This window comes from Lates calcarifer, linkage group LG15 (assembly GCF_001640805.2).
Source record: "Lates calcarifer isolate ASB-BC8 linkage group LG15, TLL_Latcal_v3, whole genome shotgun sequence".
NCBI lineage: Eukaryota > Metazoa > Chordata > Actinopteri > Centropomidae > Lates > Lates calcarifer.
In genome coordinates, this window is record NC_066847.1 from 21,359,662 (window position 1) to 21,376,023 (window position 16,362).

At 44.5% G+C, this 16,362-nt stretch overlaps 1 protein-coding gene across 1 annotated transcript in view; it reads left to right on the forward strand.

The window, feature by feature from the left end:
• itga8 (integrin, alpha 8) overlaps nt 1-16,362 on the forward strand; it is a 37,483-nt gene that overhangs the window by 3,524 nt on the left and 17,597 nt on the right. The window contains exons 3-15 of the mRNA XM_018689503.2: nt 165-265; nt 374-497; nt 1,782-1,843; nt 2,336-2,381; nt 4,366-4,491; nt 4,630-4,674; nt 6,175-6,218; nt 7,883-7,939; nt 8,144-8,196; nt 8,275-8,480; nt 11,241-11,438; nt 15,851-15,896; nt 16,025-16,132. Coding sequence (XP_018545019.1) covers nt 165-265; nt 374-497; nt 1,782-1,843; nt 2,336-2,381; nt 4,366-4,491; nt 4,630-4,674; nt 6,175-6,218; nt 7,883-7,939; nt 8,144-8,196; nt 8,275-8,480; nt 11,241-11,438; nt 15,851-15,896; nt 16,025-16,132 — 1,216 coding nt within the window. The remainder of the gene's footprint in view (nt 1-164; nt 266-373; nt 498-1,781; nt 1,844-2,335; nt 2,382-4,365; nt 4,492-4,629; nt 4,675-6,174; nt 6,219-7,882; nt 7,940-8,143; nt 8,197-8,274; nt 8,481-11,240; nt 11,439-15,850; nt 15,897-16,024; nt 16,133-16,362) is intronic.

The window sequence follows — 16,362 nt, forward strand, 5'->3', positions numbered from 1 at the left end:
GTTTAAGACGTCGCTGTTTGTTCTTGCTCATCAAGGACAAATGTTTTCCATCCACACAGTCAGAGCTAAAGGCCTGGATCTACATTTTCCATGGTCAATATCAGCTTTTAATGGCACCCCCTCCCCAACCCCACCCCGCCCCCGCTCTGTCTCCCTCTCTCTAGATAACAGAATGATGAAGGTAAATGGCACCAGAGAGCCTGTGGAGTTTAAGTCGCACCAGTGGTTTGGAGCATCGGTCAGGACACACAGAGGAAAAGTGGTGGTGAGTGGACATGATGTCAGTTCATATCGTCACCTGTACCTTAAAAAACGAACACATGTGACTTCTGTATTTCTTCAAATGGGAATCAGAGTATTATTTGTTGTTTAGGCGTGTGCTCCTCTCTACCACTGGCGGACGGTGAAGCTGAGTGGGGAGAAGGAACCCGTGGGGACTTGCTATGTAGCCGTCCAGAACTTCAGCGCCTACGCAGAGTACTCACCCTGCAGGACCAGTGAGTCACTCTGCAGCCCCGTCTCCAGCTGCCTACATCTCCCTTTTACTGCTCTCTGTCCTCCGTGCATTTGTTTTCTATTTCTCTCTCTGTTAACAGAATGAACACAAATTATCCATAGTTTTTCAAACTTTTTTTAAAAAAGATATAGCCTTAACAGACCATGTGCTAATATACTGCATAATCCATCAGTGAAATATGTCATAGTATGGCATAAAGTTTAAATAGAGTATGCCAATTTTTATGTCAGCCTATAAAAAGTAATGTCTATGCCAGTTTAAAGGGTTGGTTCACCCAATTCACCCAAAAACCCCAACAATTTTTGTGGGTTTTTTTTGTAATTTGGATGAGCAGACTCTTTAAACAGTGAGGTCTTTAAACTTGTTGGCCCCTGCGATGGATTACCTTGCCTGATGTTTTAGAAGTCGCCACGGCAACCTGAAAATAATCCATCTTTCTAGTTGTTTATCTCTTTCTCTCTCCGGTCCTCTCCTTTCTGTCATCGGTTGTGTAAATGGGATTCATGGGATTCTCCCACCTTGGCCCCACCATTACCGCCACCACCCCTCCATTTTTTCTTTCTTTCTTTCCTTCTTTCTGCGTGCAACCTCTCTCACCCTCTACAGTGATATGAGGCACCAGCACAGTAAGATAAGGAGAGATGGAGGCTATTAGGTGGCACATCATAAACAGGAGATCAAACACAGCCCTTATCCTCCACGCCATCATCCACTTTGCATAAAAAGCCCCTCACTGTTCACACTCACGCACACACACTCCCTGTAGTTGTTAGTAAAAGGCCTGCTAAAGTTGTGTATTTTGTTGTTTATGTCAGTGCTGACTAATCAAGGCGAGAATCATTACATTGTAAACTCAGTTGTTTTCAAGGGGGAAATAATTCTGCGCAGTTCTCAAGTGCTGGGGATTATTTCTTTATCGTATGTCTGAGTCTGACTTTTCTATCTCCGGCAGCTTTTTTGCTTCATCCTAACTTGAATGTACGACCTCACAGACTACTTCTATAACTCACATTTTGTTTACACATGAACGTGTGTAGTTACGCATCGTTAAACGTCACCTCAGGGTGCCTCTGAAATGGAGAACAATTCATTATGTGCACATAAGCTTTGTGTGTTTCTCGCAGAGTTAGACACAGTCATTTAAACTGAAACATACCTCAGTACATTAATGTAAACTGTAATAAGTTTTTCCTAATTTTGTTTTGCTTAAGGAATCTGGTGCCAATACAATTAAGATGCTGTTTTCTGATGTGTGGTTTTTTAGGTGATCCAGACCCAGAGGGACAGGGTTTCTGCCAGGCCGGCTTCAGTGTGGATTTCACCAAGGTGAAGATCGCAGGCAACAGTCACACTTTATACTCTCCCCCCCCCCCAAACACACACACACACACACACACACATCTCACTCCCTGTCAGAGGTTTCTTGAAAAACACAAGACGCCCCCTCAGAGATTTATGGATGTGGGGAAGATGAGAGCAGGTTTGTCCCCGGAGGAGCCTCCACTTCTGATATGACCCATCACCTCTGAACACAATAGACCAAACATATGCACTTGCGCATTCTTTCACTGTATACTCAATGTGAACCTTGACCTCTGTCTCATGGTCCAACTCTACCCTCCTGTACAGGAAGCTGTCACTCTCTGCAGGATGTCAACCAGCATGGCAGCAGGAATCATATGTGCTCACACACACACATAGCTACACATGCTATATACCCCCTCTAGTCTCTCACAAGTACACACACGCTCACATGCACATTCTCACTGACTGAATTTCTGTCATGTGACTAACCCTAACTAATTGTATTTATTCCAGGAAGGAAGGCTGGTGGTAGGAGGACCTGGAAGCTTTTATTGGCAAGGTAACTGCAACAGAAGTGCGTCAACCTGTGTTTGGTCTCTCTTTCTGCAATGATTTCATAGGTGGGAAGGTGTTCAAATGAGAGAAAAAGAATGGAGATGAGTTTAACAGTCAGGACAGCCCACATACACACACATGCACACTGAAATGCCTGCCAGATCTGCAATTTCATTACAGAGGAGAAGGTGGAAAGAAGTGTGTCTCTTTCTCTTCTTTGTCACCCTCCTTCTCAGCTTTTTCCCCCCTCCCTTGCTCCTTTACCTCATGCCTCTCTCCGTCTGTAACAGCGTAACAGGAAGTGGGTGTTTGGGCTCTGTAATGAGCTGATCGGGGGGTAATGGAGTGTGGAGGAACTGCCCCTCTGCCCCATGACAAAGCGCAGAGGGGCTTGGAAAAGCTTCAAGGAGAGAGGAAAGAAGCTCAAGGGCAGGCATCGGGGTTGAGGAGAGCGCAGGGAGGACAGCGGGAGTGATAGGGGGTTGTTAAGGAGATGATAGAAACATGTTGCAGCGGGGAGAGAGAGAAAGATGAGAAGAGAGAGAGTATGCAAGAGAGTCAGGCAGAGAGGGAGAAGGAGAGAGATGGATCCTCTGCTTAATAATTGCAGCGCTGAGGTCAGCTAGTCTAAGCAGAGGGATGAAGTGTCTTAATAGGTGTAGACACAGCTAGAGCGTGTCAGAGTTCAGCTGTTGAAGTGTGGCGCTACACTCCCCCAGCTCCAGGTGTGTGACAGAGTCAGTGTATCTGTCCTTCCCTATTCCCTCCTTTCAGACAATTACTGATCAGTCGCACGCGCTCACTCCCTCACTTTCCTTTCTCTGTAACCCCTGATCTGTCACTCGACAGCTCTTCATTTCCTCACAACAGAAAGATGGAGCAAGATAATTTATGTTTTGTTGTGTTTTTTCGAAGGAGGTCAAGAAGAAATAAGAGAAAGACAAAAGAGGAGACTGGCTCAACTGGTTATTTAAAAACTGCTACACAGATTTTTATGATCTAAGTTTATTGTTTGGCATTGGTGTTGTTGCTACATATGGTTAAATAATGAATGTTCCAGCATACAAGACCGCACCAGACAGGCATCACAGACAGCCTAATGGACTGCTACTCCCTCTCTGTGCCCTCAGCGTGGCAAGGCTGGCTGCCTCCAGTTAAAACACTTCCTCTGAATGTTTATAAAAGCACTCAGCTTGGATTTTATGGCCTCTAATATACAACGATTATCTTCAGCCTTCAGCCTGAGTTATCATCCAAAGAAAAAAGTCTTTTTTATACAGTCTTGTTATCTCTGGGTGTAAAGGACAATTCAAATTAGCAGCAGTGACTTACGCCTTAACAGTTTGTAACATGTAACATCTCATTAATCAGAGTGGAGTTTTAATAATGAGTTGATGTAGTGATATGTTATGGTGGGAGATAAACTCATAGCTCAGTGTGACAGAGAAGGAGAGGGAGGGGTGGAAGAGGAGCTGGAGGAAGGGTTAAGAGGGCACATTTTCCCAGAGTCAGTACACACACGCTCGCACACATTAAGGAGGATTTATGGAAGGTTGAGGGCGGCCGTAGATAAAATCATTTGTTTGTTTGACCTCTTGTTCAACAGCAGAGGAAGGGTGTTGTTTTTTGTGCAGACACCTATAATTCAGGATCCTCGCTGCGTGAGGACAGGCTTTTTCTTGAGGTTTTTTTTACAAGGGACGTCGGAGTATTTTTCCAGCTATTCCTCTGCCAGCTATGTGTTTTAGCTTTCCTCAGGGAGGGCTTCAATGTGTCGTTAGCTGTGCGCATCTCTCATGTGGAGTGGACAGTCCAGTTCCAGCAGGTTTCTATAGCAGAGGGCAGCGGTGCTCCCTTCACGGGGTCTAAGCTGAAACCGCTGTCCATGAGCAGATGTGACTCTCTTACCCTGGGATGTTTGTTTTTCTCTATCTATTCCTGTGTGTGTGTGTGTGTGTGTGTGTGTGTGTGTGTGTGTGTGTGTGTAGGTCAGGTGATGACAGCAGGGATAGCTGAGATACTGAACGGCTACTCTTTGAAAGCAATCCTGAGACGGGTTCCAGGAGAGAAACACACTAGAGCGGCTGAAGACACACACGATGACAGCTACCTCGGTAACATACATTTACAAGCGCGCACACACACACACACACATAAACTCATGTACTTTAACTTAAATAATAACCATAATGTGACACATACAGTGTACACAGCCCATTGCTCTGAGTCATGTGCAACTGATTTCTCTCTAGGTTACTCTGTGGCAGTGGGGGAGTTTACAGGAGACTCTGAACAAGGTGAGAAAGCCAACAATTCATTACAACTAACCACACGCAACACCAAAGGAATCCCTCGCTAACAACATCAGCTGCCCTGAAACACTGCATGTTTGCAGTCTCCTTCTGTAGTCTCAGAGGCTGGATGCTGGGAACACTGTGAAGGGTGTAATAGGGTGAGTGATAGGGAGCGGACAGCTGGGTGACAGTGTCGGGGTCTGAACTCCGAGGCAGTAATAAGAACTGTCTCTGTATGTCTGGGTCGTGACCCCGAGGGGACAGGACTTCAGGAACCACTGATAAAGGGATTTCCTGCCCTCCATTTTGACTGATTAGAATGATTAGAGGCAGACTCTGCAGACCTCTACAGGTCTAGAGCGGGTCCAGAATTTCTCCTTCTGGATTTGAAATATTAGGTGGAAACAGAGACAGGCCTGCTATGCAGCATCGTTTTATTTAAGACGTGCAGATGGGAAAGAATGCCTTTAAGTTGATCCTGGTTGACCTTTTTCGAGTATGTACTATTTAGGCCAAGAGAAAGCCATAAAAGTTAAGATTACTAGAAAATGTACAAATCATTTTATCATTCTTCACTCCACTTACGTACACTCTGTTGGCTTGTCAGCGTTGAAACATCTCTTTGCGAGATTCGGGTGCTGCTGAAGTTCATTCCCATGCCATCAGTTTGTCAGTGCTGCAAATGAAACACACAAGCAATGTCAACAAAAAGCACAGCTCTTTTATTTAAGTAAATATGGAGAAAACAGAACCAACCACAATCATGCCACATCATTTTTTTAACTTTTTTTACTGCTTCATTGCACACTTTTTTCTGCTGCTTGGTCACAAGCACGAGACCTTCCTCTCCCAATGCCACTTTAGCTTCCCATTCATAATTTCCTGTCTATCAGAGCCTCCTTGCTAATCACCATTTAGTGGGATCTTTATGGGACAACACTGTGTTTACATACCCCTATACCAACCCTGCAAAGGCTTTGAACCCCCTCCGGCACAACACATGTCAGAGGGTCTTAAAGTGAGCCTTAAGAGTTTACACATGCCCGTTGATGTGTTGTTTTGTGTTGTGGTACGAATCTTGTTGTGGTCTTGTTCCCCAAACCCTCTTCAGACTGAAGAACTGGTCGTAACTGGGAACTGAGTGGAGATGGAGCTGGGAATTACTGGTTTATAGGCTTGTGGTTGGGCCTGTTGGCTAGAGCTGGAGGGCAGGAAAGGGTGGGGGGGGGGACTCTGTATTCTCTCTCTGGGTGGGACCCTCAGATCGTCCCTATAAGTCCACAGCACCGCACTCATCAATCAATACACAAGTAGAGCCTGAGCACTCAATGACTCAGTTGGTTCTCAGCAACACTCAGCTGTTCTGACAGGGTGGGCTGGGCAGGGGGGTTTAAGGGTTTAGACCTTTGTCAAACTTCTGTTGTGCCATTTCTTTCTCTGTAAGTCTTTCTCACACATACACACACGCTAATTTAAGTCTTTCTTTGTTTTCATGTTTTCCAGAGCTGATAGCCGGAGTCCCAAGAGGAGCACAGAGCTTTGGATATGTGAGTATGTGCAGGCGAGCAGATTTGACAAAAGGCACGCAGGACAGATTCTGGCACCAGAAAAAAACATTTGTTGGGTCATTAAGCAACAACAATAGCATTGCTACAAATCAAAACATAACAAATACAAATCCTTCCAATACAGGAATGGTCAATGAAAGGCTTGGTGAGAAAATGATGTAAATCATATGCTATGGCCTTCACAGTCACCAGATCTCAAACCCAGTTAGATGCCTGTGGGATATTTTCAACCGATGTGATCATCACGATGTTATCGTCATCAAAAGACAAAAAGAAGAAAGAGGGCTCTTGTTTTGAAAGGACAGTGTTCATGCCTCCGGTAGAGTTACAGAGACTCAGAGAATCTATGGCAGGACACACTGGAGGCTGGGGCTGGCTGAGCATCTTATTTGCACAGTGTGTGTTTTCTGTATTTTGTCTGTTGAACAGGCGTAAACCTGGTATTTTATCAAGGTTTATGTGTTACTGTCTTCATACTGTGTGACATAAGTGCAGGAGATATCAGAGTATGTGTAGGCTTTTATGTGCAGACACACATGCATACAATAAAGTCTCTTAGATTCATCTGTTATAAATCTTTCATAGGATGACAACCTGTACTGTACAGAACACATAAATATATGTATCTACACGGTTTCAACAAGTACTGTATGTGCCTCTATGCAAACGCTGCAGCGAGTCTTGTGCTCTCTTGTGGGAACGTGTCCCCAGGGCTGACTGTGTCAGTCCTCCCTAATGACATACAGCTTCCGCTGCATGTGGTGGGGGTGGTGGGGGGGTGACCCCACCTAACCCCACTAACCCTTCTCCACACACACACGACCCCTAACCCTAACCTGCAGTGCAACCGTAGGACTCACCACGCTGCGCACACACACGCATTGCAACATTGTGTGTCCTACATCTGGGCACTGTAGCTGGTGCGAGAGTGCTCCTTCCTGTACAGACAGTGCGCTGTGAATGTTGCAGAGTAGGGGGCCTGTAGCTCACAGAGGGAGGAGTGATATGAGTGATGCAGGTAGAACACGTTAGAGGCCTGGCACTGGAGGAGCTGTCAGCCCCCGGGTTTCTTCTGCGACCAATCCGACAGCTCTTGAGCACAGGAAAGTTGACGTCCAAGCTAGTGATTCAATATTTGTGTTTACACATCCTCATCTGTCTGTGTTCGTAAGTCTATCCCCGTTTAGTATGTCTTCTCGACATCTGTGATTGGGTCAGTGTGTATCCTTCTGCATGCGTGTGTGCATGCGTGTACGTGTAGCCCCCGGCTGTCTCCATGTGGTTGTTATTTTAGGTCTTATGAAGGAATTCTCAGCCTCACCCCCCACCTCCCCACCCCCCTCCTCCGTCTTTCCCCACGACTGGGGTTAAGATGGGGGGAAGGAGAGAAAGATGAGGGGAAAATGGTAGAGGCACAAAGAGGATGGTGGAGGGGCAGGGTAGGGAAAAGAAAGGGGGTTCAGTTGAATAAAAGCCTTTTTTTTTTAAAAAAAAAAAAATTGCGGTTTCTGACTTTTTTCCTGCATTCTTCGTGTGCCTGTTTGACAGACTTGGCCATGTTTACTTCTGGTGCGCTACAAGGACAAAAGCCTGGTGCTTGTGCTCGTACTGTATCTGACAGTCTGTCTGTCTGCTTGTTTCAGGTGGCAATGATCAACTCCACCAATCTGACCTTCATCCAGAACTTCACAGGGGAACAGGTAGGAGCATCTATGAGCAACACATCACAGTCATATTACAGGGCTTCATATAAATTACTGCACCATGGGCACTTCTCAACATTGATTTTTAAATGAAGTCAGTTTGAATGGGGATGGATGACAATGGAATTAGATGAAAAATCATGTCACAGCATTGGCTTTATGGTTGACAATACTTGTGTTTCTTGCGTGTCTGTCCCTCAGATGGCCTCCTATTTTGGCTACTCAGTGGCTGTCACTGACCTCAATGGAGATGGGTAAGTAGAAAACCACCATATCACTCTAGACACTTTACGCTCTTTATTTCTCTGAGATACTACACCTTGTGTCCACAGGATGGACGATGTGTTGGTCGGAGCCCCGCTCTACATGGAAAGGGAGATGGAGAGCAAACCCAGGGAGGTGGGGAGGGTTTACTTGTACCTGCAGACGGCCCCGCTCACGTTCTCCCAACCTGTCGCCCTCACCGGCACATACACCTTCGGACGCTTCGGCACAGCTATAGCACCCCTGGGAGATGCCAACCAGGATGGATACAATGGTATGCTGAAGATGAAAGACAGACAGATAGAGAGAAAAAAAGAAAAGAAAGAAAAGGTAGAAAGGAAGTTAAGCCAGTCATGGAATTTATCTGAGAGAAAAAAATATGTAAGATGAGAAGGAGGAAAGAGAAGGAGAAAGATATGAAGATGAGGAAATTAAACAAAATCCTTTTTCTGTCTCAGTGCATGAATCACTTTCCCTTGTGCTAGAGTGTCCACATGGAGCTGATGTTTTCAGGTAAAGACAGTGGCAGACAAATCTTTTTCTGTGTTTCCTGTGCCTCTTGGACTGTTTTGTCTCTGCCTGAGGAAATCCTATCAGATGCAGCTGCTTGACAAAACTTTAAGCTCCTCAGCCAATCAGGAAGTGTGGCGATGAAACGTTGTCTGAGTGAACTCGTTTCCTCCTGTGATGATCAGGGTTAAGACCATGTGTGTCTAAGTGTGTGTGTTGGGAGTTATTTTTAACTCACCAGATGTGCCCTGAGATAAAATCATCTGGGAGTTTCTGTCCTGCTGCCCAGAGTTCATTCCTCTTCACTGTGTTTGTTTTATCCTCACATTGATTAGACAAAGACACACACACATGTCCATACACACACAGGCCATGCAGCCTGCAGCCCAAATGCTCCATGAAGCTAAGGCCCATTGCCTGCAGCCTTAAAAATGAATGAAGTGATGCACATGTGGCCCTCGTATGACATCAATCCCACTAATTTATGTTTTATTTATTCATGGGCAGCATGTGTTAATGTGTGTCCCACCCCTTTAAACCCTTTAACCATCAGATCAATAACCATTGGATCAATACTGAAGCTTTCTCTGGCCACAAACGTAAATCACATCAGGCTGGTCTGTCAGGATGTGACAGTCTCTGAGGGGTGGCGATGTGGCCTGAGAGGAGATGGAGCCTCTCTGTCAGCTGCAGTGACATGCAAAGACGACTTGTTGAGAGTTAATCTAATGAGTGCACGTCCACGTCTGTGCATGATTTCATTTATCTGCATTACGTTATAGAGTCGCCACGGAAACACTGTGATCAGGGTTTTCAGCAGCCTCTTTTTCTTAATGTCAAGCTTATGTCTTCAAGTGTACCTGTGCCCTCGTGTGTGTGTCTACACATAATCACTGACAGATCCCTGTCAGATCTGTGATGATGTGGAGCCTCTTCATCCTCCCATAGCCGAGACCTCATCGCTCAATTTCCAAAATTCTTTGTGAAAGCAGAACCATACCCGTTTCCTCTCATCGCCGTGGCTTTGTTGAGTGTCAGCTGTCGAAAGCTAACAATTTAGCTAATCTAATTTGGCATGTGGCTTTCCATGTTTTTAATTTTTATCAACCAACGCCGGCTTTCTGTCACCGTCGCTCGCAGAGTGTCAGCCTGTTTTTGTCTGTGAGTAACAATCTCCTATAGTTTTGGTCGCAGTGATCACAGTGGGTGTTCCACAGGCTATTTTGCTGTGGATGTCTGCATTGTGTGGGATGTTGTTGAGCAATGCCAGTGAATGACTTTTGCATTATTTGAAGAATTTTTTTAAAAGTAAGATGGTTTTTTTTTTCCACAGCTATTCATGTATACATAACCCATGCGTAGACATACAGACTTGTAGGCACACATGCGCGCACACAGGCTCTTATATACACTTGCATACACACATGGTTGCATTTATCCTCTCTACCCCACAATCTGCTTCATGTGGAACTAGTTGTTTAGGCTGAGAGAGGGGGGGTCCAGAGACAAACAGGATGTCTAGAGGTGTTTGGACACTTACAGTACTGAGAGATACTTAAATGCAGGACAGTGCAAAACATAGACGCTAAGAGGTTAAATACTCAAATCTGCCTGTTTTTATAATGACTTTTTATAAAAGGAAAGGTCCTTAAAGTATGTTATGTATTACATCTCTGTCTCCATGTATATCTCCATCTGTGTGGGTGCTCTATTGTTCCATAATTATGCCTGAAGGAATTCTTGAAGGAATAGTTTGACATCTTGGAAAGAAAAAACAATGGAGAGAAGATTAATACCACCCATGTCTGTACAGTAAATATGAAGTGACCCCCACCAGCTGGTTAGTTTAGCATAGCGCAAAGACTGAAAACAGGAGGAAACTGCTAGCCTGGCTCTGTCCAAAACCAACACCTCTGAAGCTCAATAATTAACACATTATGTCTTGTTTGTATCTTGTGTGTGTCTCAGCCAAGAACTAGTCTGGCTCATAAGCCCCATAACACTTCAAACATGTTGTTTTTACACTTAGGTTTAGAAGTGTAAAAGACATAATTACTTCAGGGAGACTTTGTTACCTTTGTTACCTTTGCACAGAGGAAGGCTAGCTGTTAAGATAAGCTAACTCAAGAAAGTAAATATGCATATTTCCCAAAATGTGAAACTGCTCCTTTGAGACCCAAACATGCTATCCTCTTATAGACTGCTTTCTATAGACTGTGCAACCTCTTATTATAGGCTGAGATTTAACCTAATGTCGCCCATGCAAAGCATAGCACGAATTATAGCAATAATCTAAACAGTGCCCTGACAGAGTAAGAAAAAGAAAGATAAAAAGATGAGTATAATGAATGGAAATTAAAGAAACAAGGTAAATGGCCATGCTGACATTGGTCCCCCAGCGCAGGTAAAGGAAGGTCAAGTTCTTTTCCTTCTACCTGTGTGTTTTCCTCTGCTTCTGTCTCAGAGGGGCCTTAACCCTCCTGATGTGTAAAACATGCGTGTGTGTGTGTGTGTCATCCTTTAGACGTGGCGGTGGGCTGTCCGTTCGGAGGCGAGGAGCGTGGAGGCAGAGTATTGATCTTTAACGGTAACAAAGATGTATCCACGCAAGGCCTGACGCTGAGCCAAGAGCTGAGAGCAGCCCGGACCCCGAGTGGCAGCTTGCCTGGATTTGGATTCACTGTAAGAGGAGGCCAAGACCTGGACAACAATCACTATCCTGGTAAATACTCACACTCAACAAGTCAGTCTCTCTCAACTCGACTCCCTGTGTTATAATCAAAATTCTTTCTCCAAGTTGCATTCTTTCACTTCTCCACTTTCCTTCCAGCTCCTCTCATTACAGCCTCCCTCCTCTTCATTCTTGACCTCCACATTTCATCGTTTCCCCCCATGCACTCCTCCACTACCCATCCCCATGTTCTCCCATATTGCTTTCCTCCTCTTTTCTGGTAAACTCATCAGTCAGATGAAGGGGGTATAGGAATGAGTGCCAGTTAACTGCTGCCGCATCCATTCTTTGGGGATTTTCATTACTCAAGAAGAAGAGATTGAGGGAAAGAAAGAAGTATAATAATACATTATCCGCATGTTCAGTCTGCCAGACAGTCAAACCTCGGCCCATATCCTTACAACTGTGAGCAGACAAAGCATTGTTCAATCAAATTACATGCAGCAACTCCTTACTTTTATGTATGCCACCTTCTTACTTTACCAGACACCTCCACCTTCTGTCTTCACAAAACATAGAAACCTCGCTACAATAAGAGACCTGAGAATGAGAGTGGGAATCTGTTTATATACATGAGTTTTCAGTTCAGAAAAAAATGGCAGGTCTGTAAAACCACTGTTTTACTACCTTATTTTCTCCCTAATTTGCAGCCATTCTGTTCTCTGCCCTTGTGCTTCTACAGATTAGGCTGAAAAGGAGAATTTGTTTAGTTTTACCTTTTTCTCTCTTTTCGTTTTTTCTTCTTTTTTTTTGCCCCCACTCTCTTTACCCCTTTTCCTTTTCATTTTTGCTATAATAACAGATTTCTTCACTCTACAAACAGGATATCAAGGGAGGTACAAACACATGAACACACACAAGTTCACATGTGCGGCTTGTGATCAGTTTCACTGGCAGCCAGAGAGTGTGTGTTGAGTGTGTGCCAGGCTCCGGGTCAAAGCTAGACTCTGTGCAGACCCACAGCAAATCAAGAGATCCTGAATTAAAAACATTGTACAGTAAATACACACAGGGGTTACAGGTTGAAACTTAGGCTGGTGGGGTCCCTTTGGGAGGAAGAAGTGAAGCAGAAAACTCATGGGTGGCAAAGCTTTCAGCCAACAAACACACACAGACAGACGTGCAGTGCTTGCGTCGTCTGTCATTAGAGAGCTGGCTGACGGAAGTGAGGCACACACACACGGTGTGTCGTTAGCGGGGTAGTAAAGTCACACAGTTCAAAGGAGCCAGCGACGTTTGATCAACAGGACTGCACAGGCGTCTGGGAGGCCTGCTAGAGCTGCTATATGCTGCCATCAACGTTAAATGTCATTAGTCTACTGCAGGAACACTGAGGGAGGGAAGGATGATGATTAGACTCTGCTTTCAGCTTTAATGGACTTTTTCTGCAAAGATTATGTCATATATATGTCTCTTTATTTGATAGCTTACACTGGGAAACTAAATCAAAGGCAGAAGTCACAAAAGATGAGAAGCCAGACAGTACAGATACACTCAGAATTAAGGTTAATTAAATGAAATTAAACAGGCATCTTGGTTGAGAGCATGACACAGGAGCACTACCGGCGCAGTGTTTTTACTAATGCAGCGGAGGCCACGAATCAGAGTGTGGATGGAGATGAGGTTAGGGTATATGTGTGTGTAAGAAGGGGCTCAGATTGCTTCAGGGTGCCTTTTTAGGTTCAGCCAAGGGGTCAAAGGTCAAAAACTGACAATGTTTTGCCTGTCAATCACACCAGCTTGGTGAGAGAGTCAAAGACACAGAGACATTTCAGGGTCAGTGATTTGGATGTGTGTGGTGGTGAGGGGTCACTCGATCAGTCGCGCGGTTGGTAAGTAGGCGTAAAATGTGTTACTAGGCTCCATATCTACCAGAATATATTTAGTGACCATCTATATTTTCAGATCATTCTGGATCAGCTTCAGCTTAAAAGTAGGAATAAAAAAGTAAGAAAAAGAACAAAGATTCTTGTCCCCTCATTGCTACAGTTATACACCCCAAATGTATCTTTAAACAATGCCATATTAAGCAAACCCGAGTAAATCCTCTACAATTTGCAACAGCCTATTCCCCTTGTCCTCAGCATGAGAAATATACTTTTCATTCCAAAAATGTAGTGTGAGTGAGGTATTGAAAATATGTATAATAACTGGCAAGTTACTGAATATCCCTAAAATCTCACACATTCATCCAAAATTTTAGAAATTCTGTCTAAAACCACCTCCTTTTCCACTGAGTGCCATTGACCTTTGGCATTTCATCATCAAGACCTGTTCCCTGCAGCACAAACAGGCAGTCAGGGGCAGGCAGCCAGTGACAGCTTGACAGTCTGTCTAAACTCTGGGTGGAGGTTGTGTTTTCACAGCCCAGGACAGACACCATCAGCTAGTTACCAAGACTATACATTGACCTAGACCTGCCATCAGTGAATAGAGTGTGCGCGCTGGTTTTTCAGCCCATTTGTGTGTGGGTACGGTTCAGTGTGTGTCTCTGTACACACACACTAACCTCAAATCAACAGTGGCAGGCAAGCTTTCCTGTGCGTAAGGAAATGGGATTGACATAGAAAGGAAAGTGGGCCGTTATTTGATTTAGCCCTCGGTGCAGCCATGCGCACACTCACTCACGCTCTCACACACATTTAACCCCAAAGGCGCCCTATCAGTGTCATGCAGTGGGAGGTTTTCGAGTGCAAACACAAGAGACAGGATAAGGAGTACAGACAACCACTGTATTGAACATATATACATACTTGTGGCAGGAGTGCAGTTAGATTTACAGGTTACACAACTCAAACAGCAGGATGCACAGAGGAATTTGGGCAGGGAGCAAGGTGGTCCCTCTCTGTCTCTCTCTCTCTCCCCCTCTGCTGAAAACACACCTTGCTTCTGATGGATTTCACAGATTGCGGTTTAAAGGCCAAGTGCTCTGTCCTCTGCCCCCCTTTTCTTTGTATCATTTTCCAATCTCCTCCCTCTCGTGTGCTCCTTTCCCCCCTTTTACCGAACCTCTCTGACTGCCCACAACCCACATCTTGGGGTCCTTTTTCGTCGCAGGCTTTTCAATACAGTTCTTACGCACAGAGTCACGTGCACACACACACACACTCACACAGTGACATAGCACGCCCCAGGGGAAGAGGGACTAGGGTCTAAATGTTTAATGTTGTGGTTTCAGGGGGACTCAGTGACTGCAGCCAAAGGCAGAAACAGATGTGCCTCTCTCAGATTCAATTAGTCCCTTTCTTCTTAAATACGCAGGAGAGGAAACACACAGCAAATGACAAGCAAAGTCTACAAGAGTTCACTTCCACCAACTTAGTCTAATATACTGCCTGTAGCAGGTTGCCACAGCATGTTTTTCACAGATCTAAGTCATTGTAAACTGAATAAATTCCTCTTTTTTCTGGAGTCCGGATAATTGTAATGACATTTTTCTCCATGTTCTATCATTTTATAGGCCAGACAGTTAATTAGTTGATCATAAAAAGATAATATCAGATTAAATGATAATAAAAATATCATTAGCTGCAGTCCCAGTTGCTTCCCATTGGGCAGCATGAGGCTATTCTGTCTTTCTCAGGATCACCCAACTTTGTTTGGCTGCATCTGGCAGTGGTGGTTTTTACCCATTAAGTGCCTCTCTTCAGTTTCACATTGTTTTAATCAGCACTTGTATGTGTGCATGTAATATATGTGTCTATGTCAATATGTCTGTGTGTATGTGTATATGTGTGTGTGTGCATGCGTGCGTGTGGCTTTCATTGGTATGTGTCCCCTAACCGCAGCCAATTAAATACCAGCACTATTTTAAACTCCGAGAACCAATTAAAATTGTGTGTTCATCACAAAAGCCATGAAAACAAATAAAAATCACATATAGATGAGGTCTGTTGCTGCTTACAATTAGGAGCTGACTGTGACTATGCAGGCTGTTGGGAAATGCTGTTGTTTAGTAATGTGTGATTGGAGCAATGTGAAATTTCTAATGGCACTGGAATGCAGCATGGGGTCCCTGTCTCACAGCACACACATGTATGAGCACACACACACATGCACGAACGATGAACTCACAAACACACACACTAATGCATGTTCTGTTTATGAATTTAGTCTGAACCGGGTCATGTGTGAAAGGAAAAGCGTGGGGATATCAGAATGTCAGTGCTTTATCTCAGAGTGTGTATGTGTATATATGTGTAGGTGCGTGTGTGTGTGTATTAAATGTGAGAAGTCTGTGTTTGATGAAGATTGCTGGAGACCTTGAAATCAGTCCCATCTGTGGCATTCTTTGAAGCTCTCCATTTCCTGTCTCTCCCCCCTCTCTCTCTCTCTCTCTCTCTCTCTCTCTCTCTCTCTCTCTCTCTCTCCCTCACTCTCTGTCTCTCTCTCTCTCTTCACAGATCTGATCGTGGGGGCGTTTGGCGTAGGCGAGGTGTCGGTGTACAGGTAAGAGTTAACAAGGTGTTCTGTCTCTTTTTGAAATTCTTCTCAAAGTAGAGACTTGTTTTTGTGTTTTTTTCTCACAAATTCTTTTGCCTCACATTGTCTGTGTGTGTGTGTGTGTGTGTGTGTAGGTCTCGAGCTGTAGTCTCTGTGGAAGCTGCAATGATCCTGACGCCCAGAATCCTGAACCCTGATGACCGACAGTGTCACCTGCCTGAGACAGACATCATGGTTACCTGGTAAGAAGTACATGCTTAGATTGTCTCTTACCCCAATTCCATACTACACAATGATAATATACAGTGTTCTATATATATCAGACAATCCCAGTGGATAATTTTTACATGTATAAACCTCTCTTTCAGCTTGTTCCTCTTTACCAATATGTGTACAAACCAACGTTCTCACAATGTTCACAATGGACAATGGATATCAGCTCCCCAAGTTAAAACTGCAAAAAGCTTTAGAC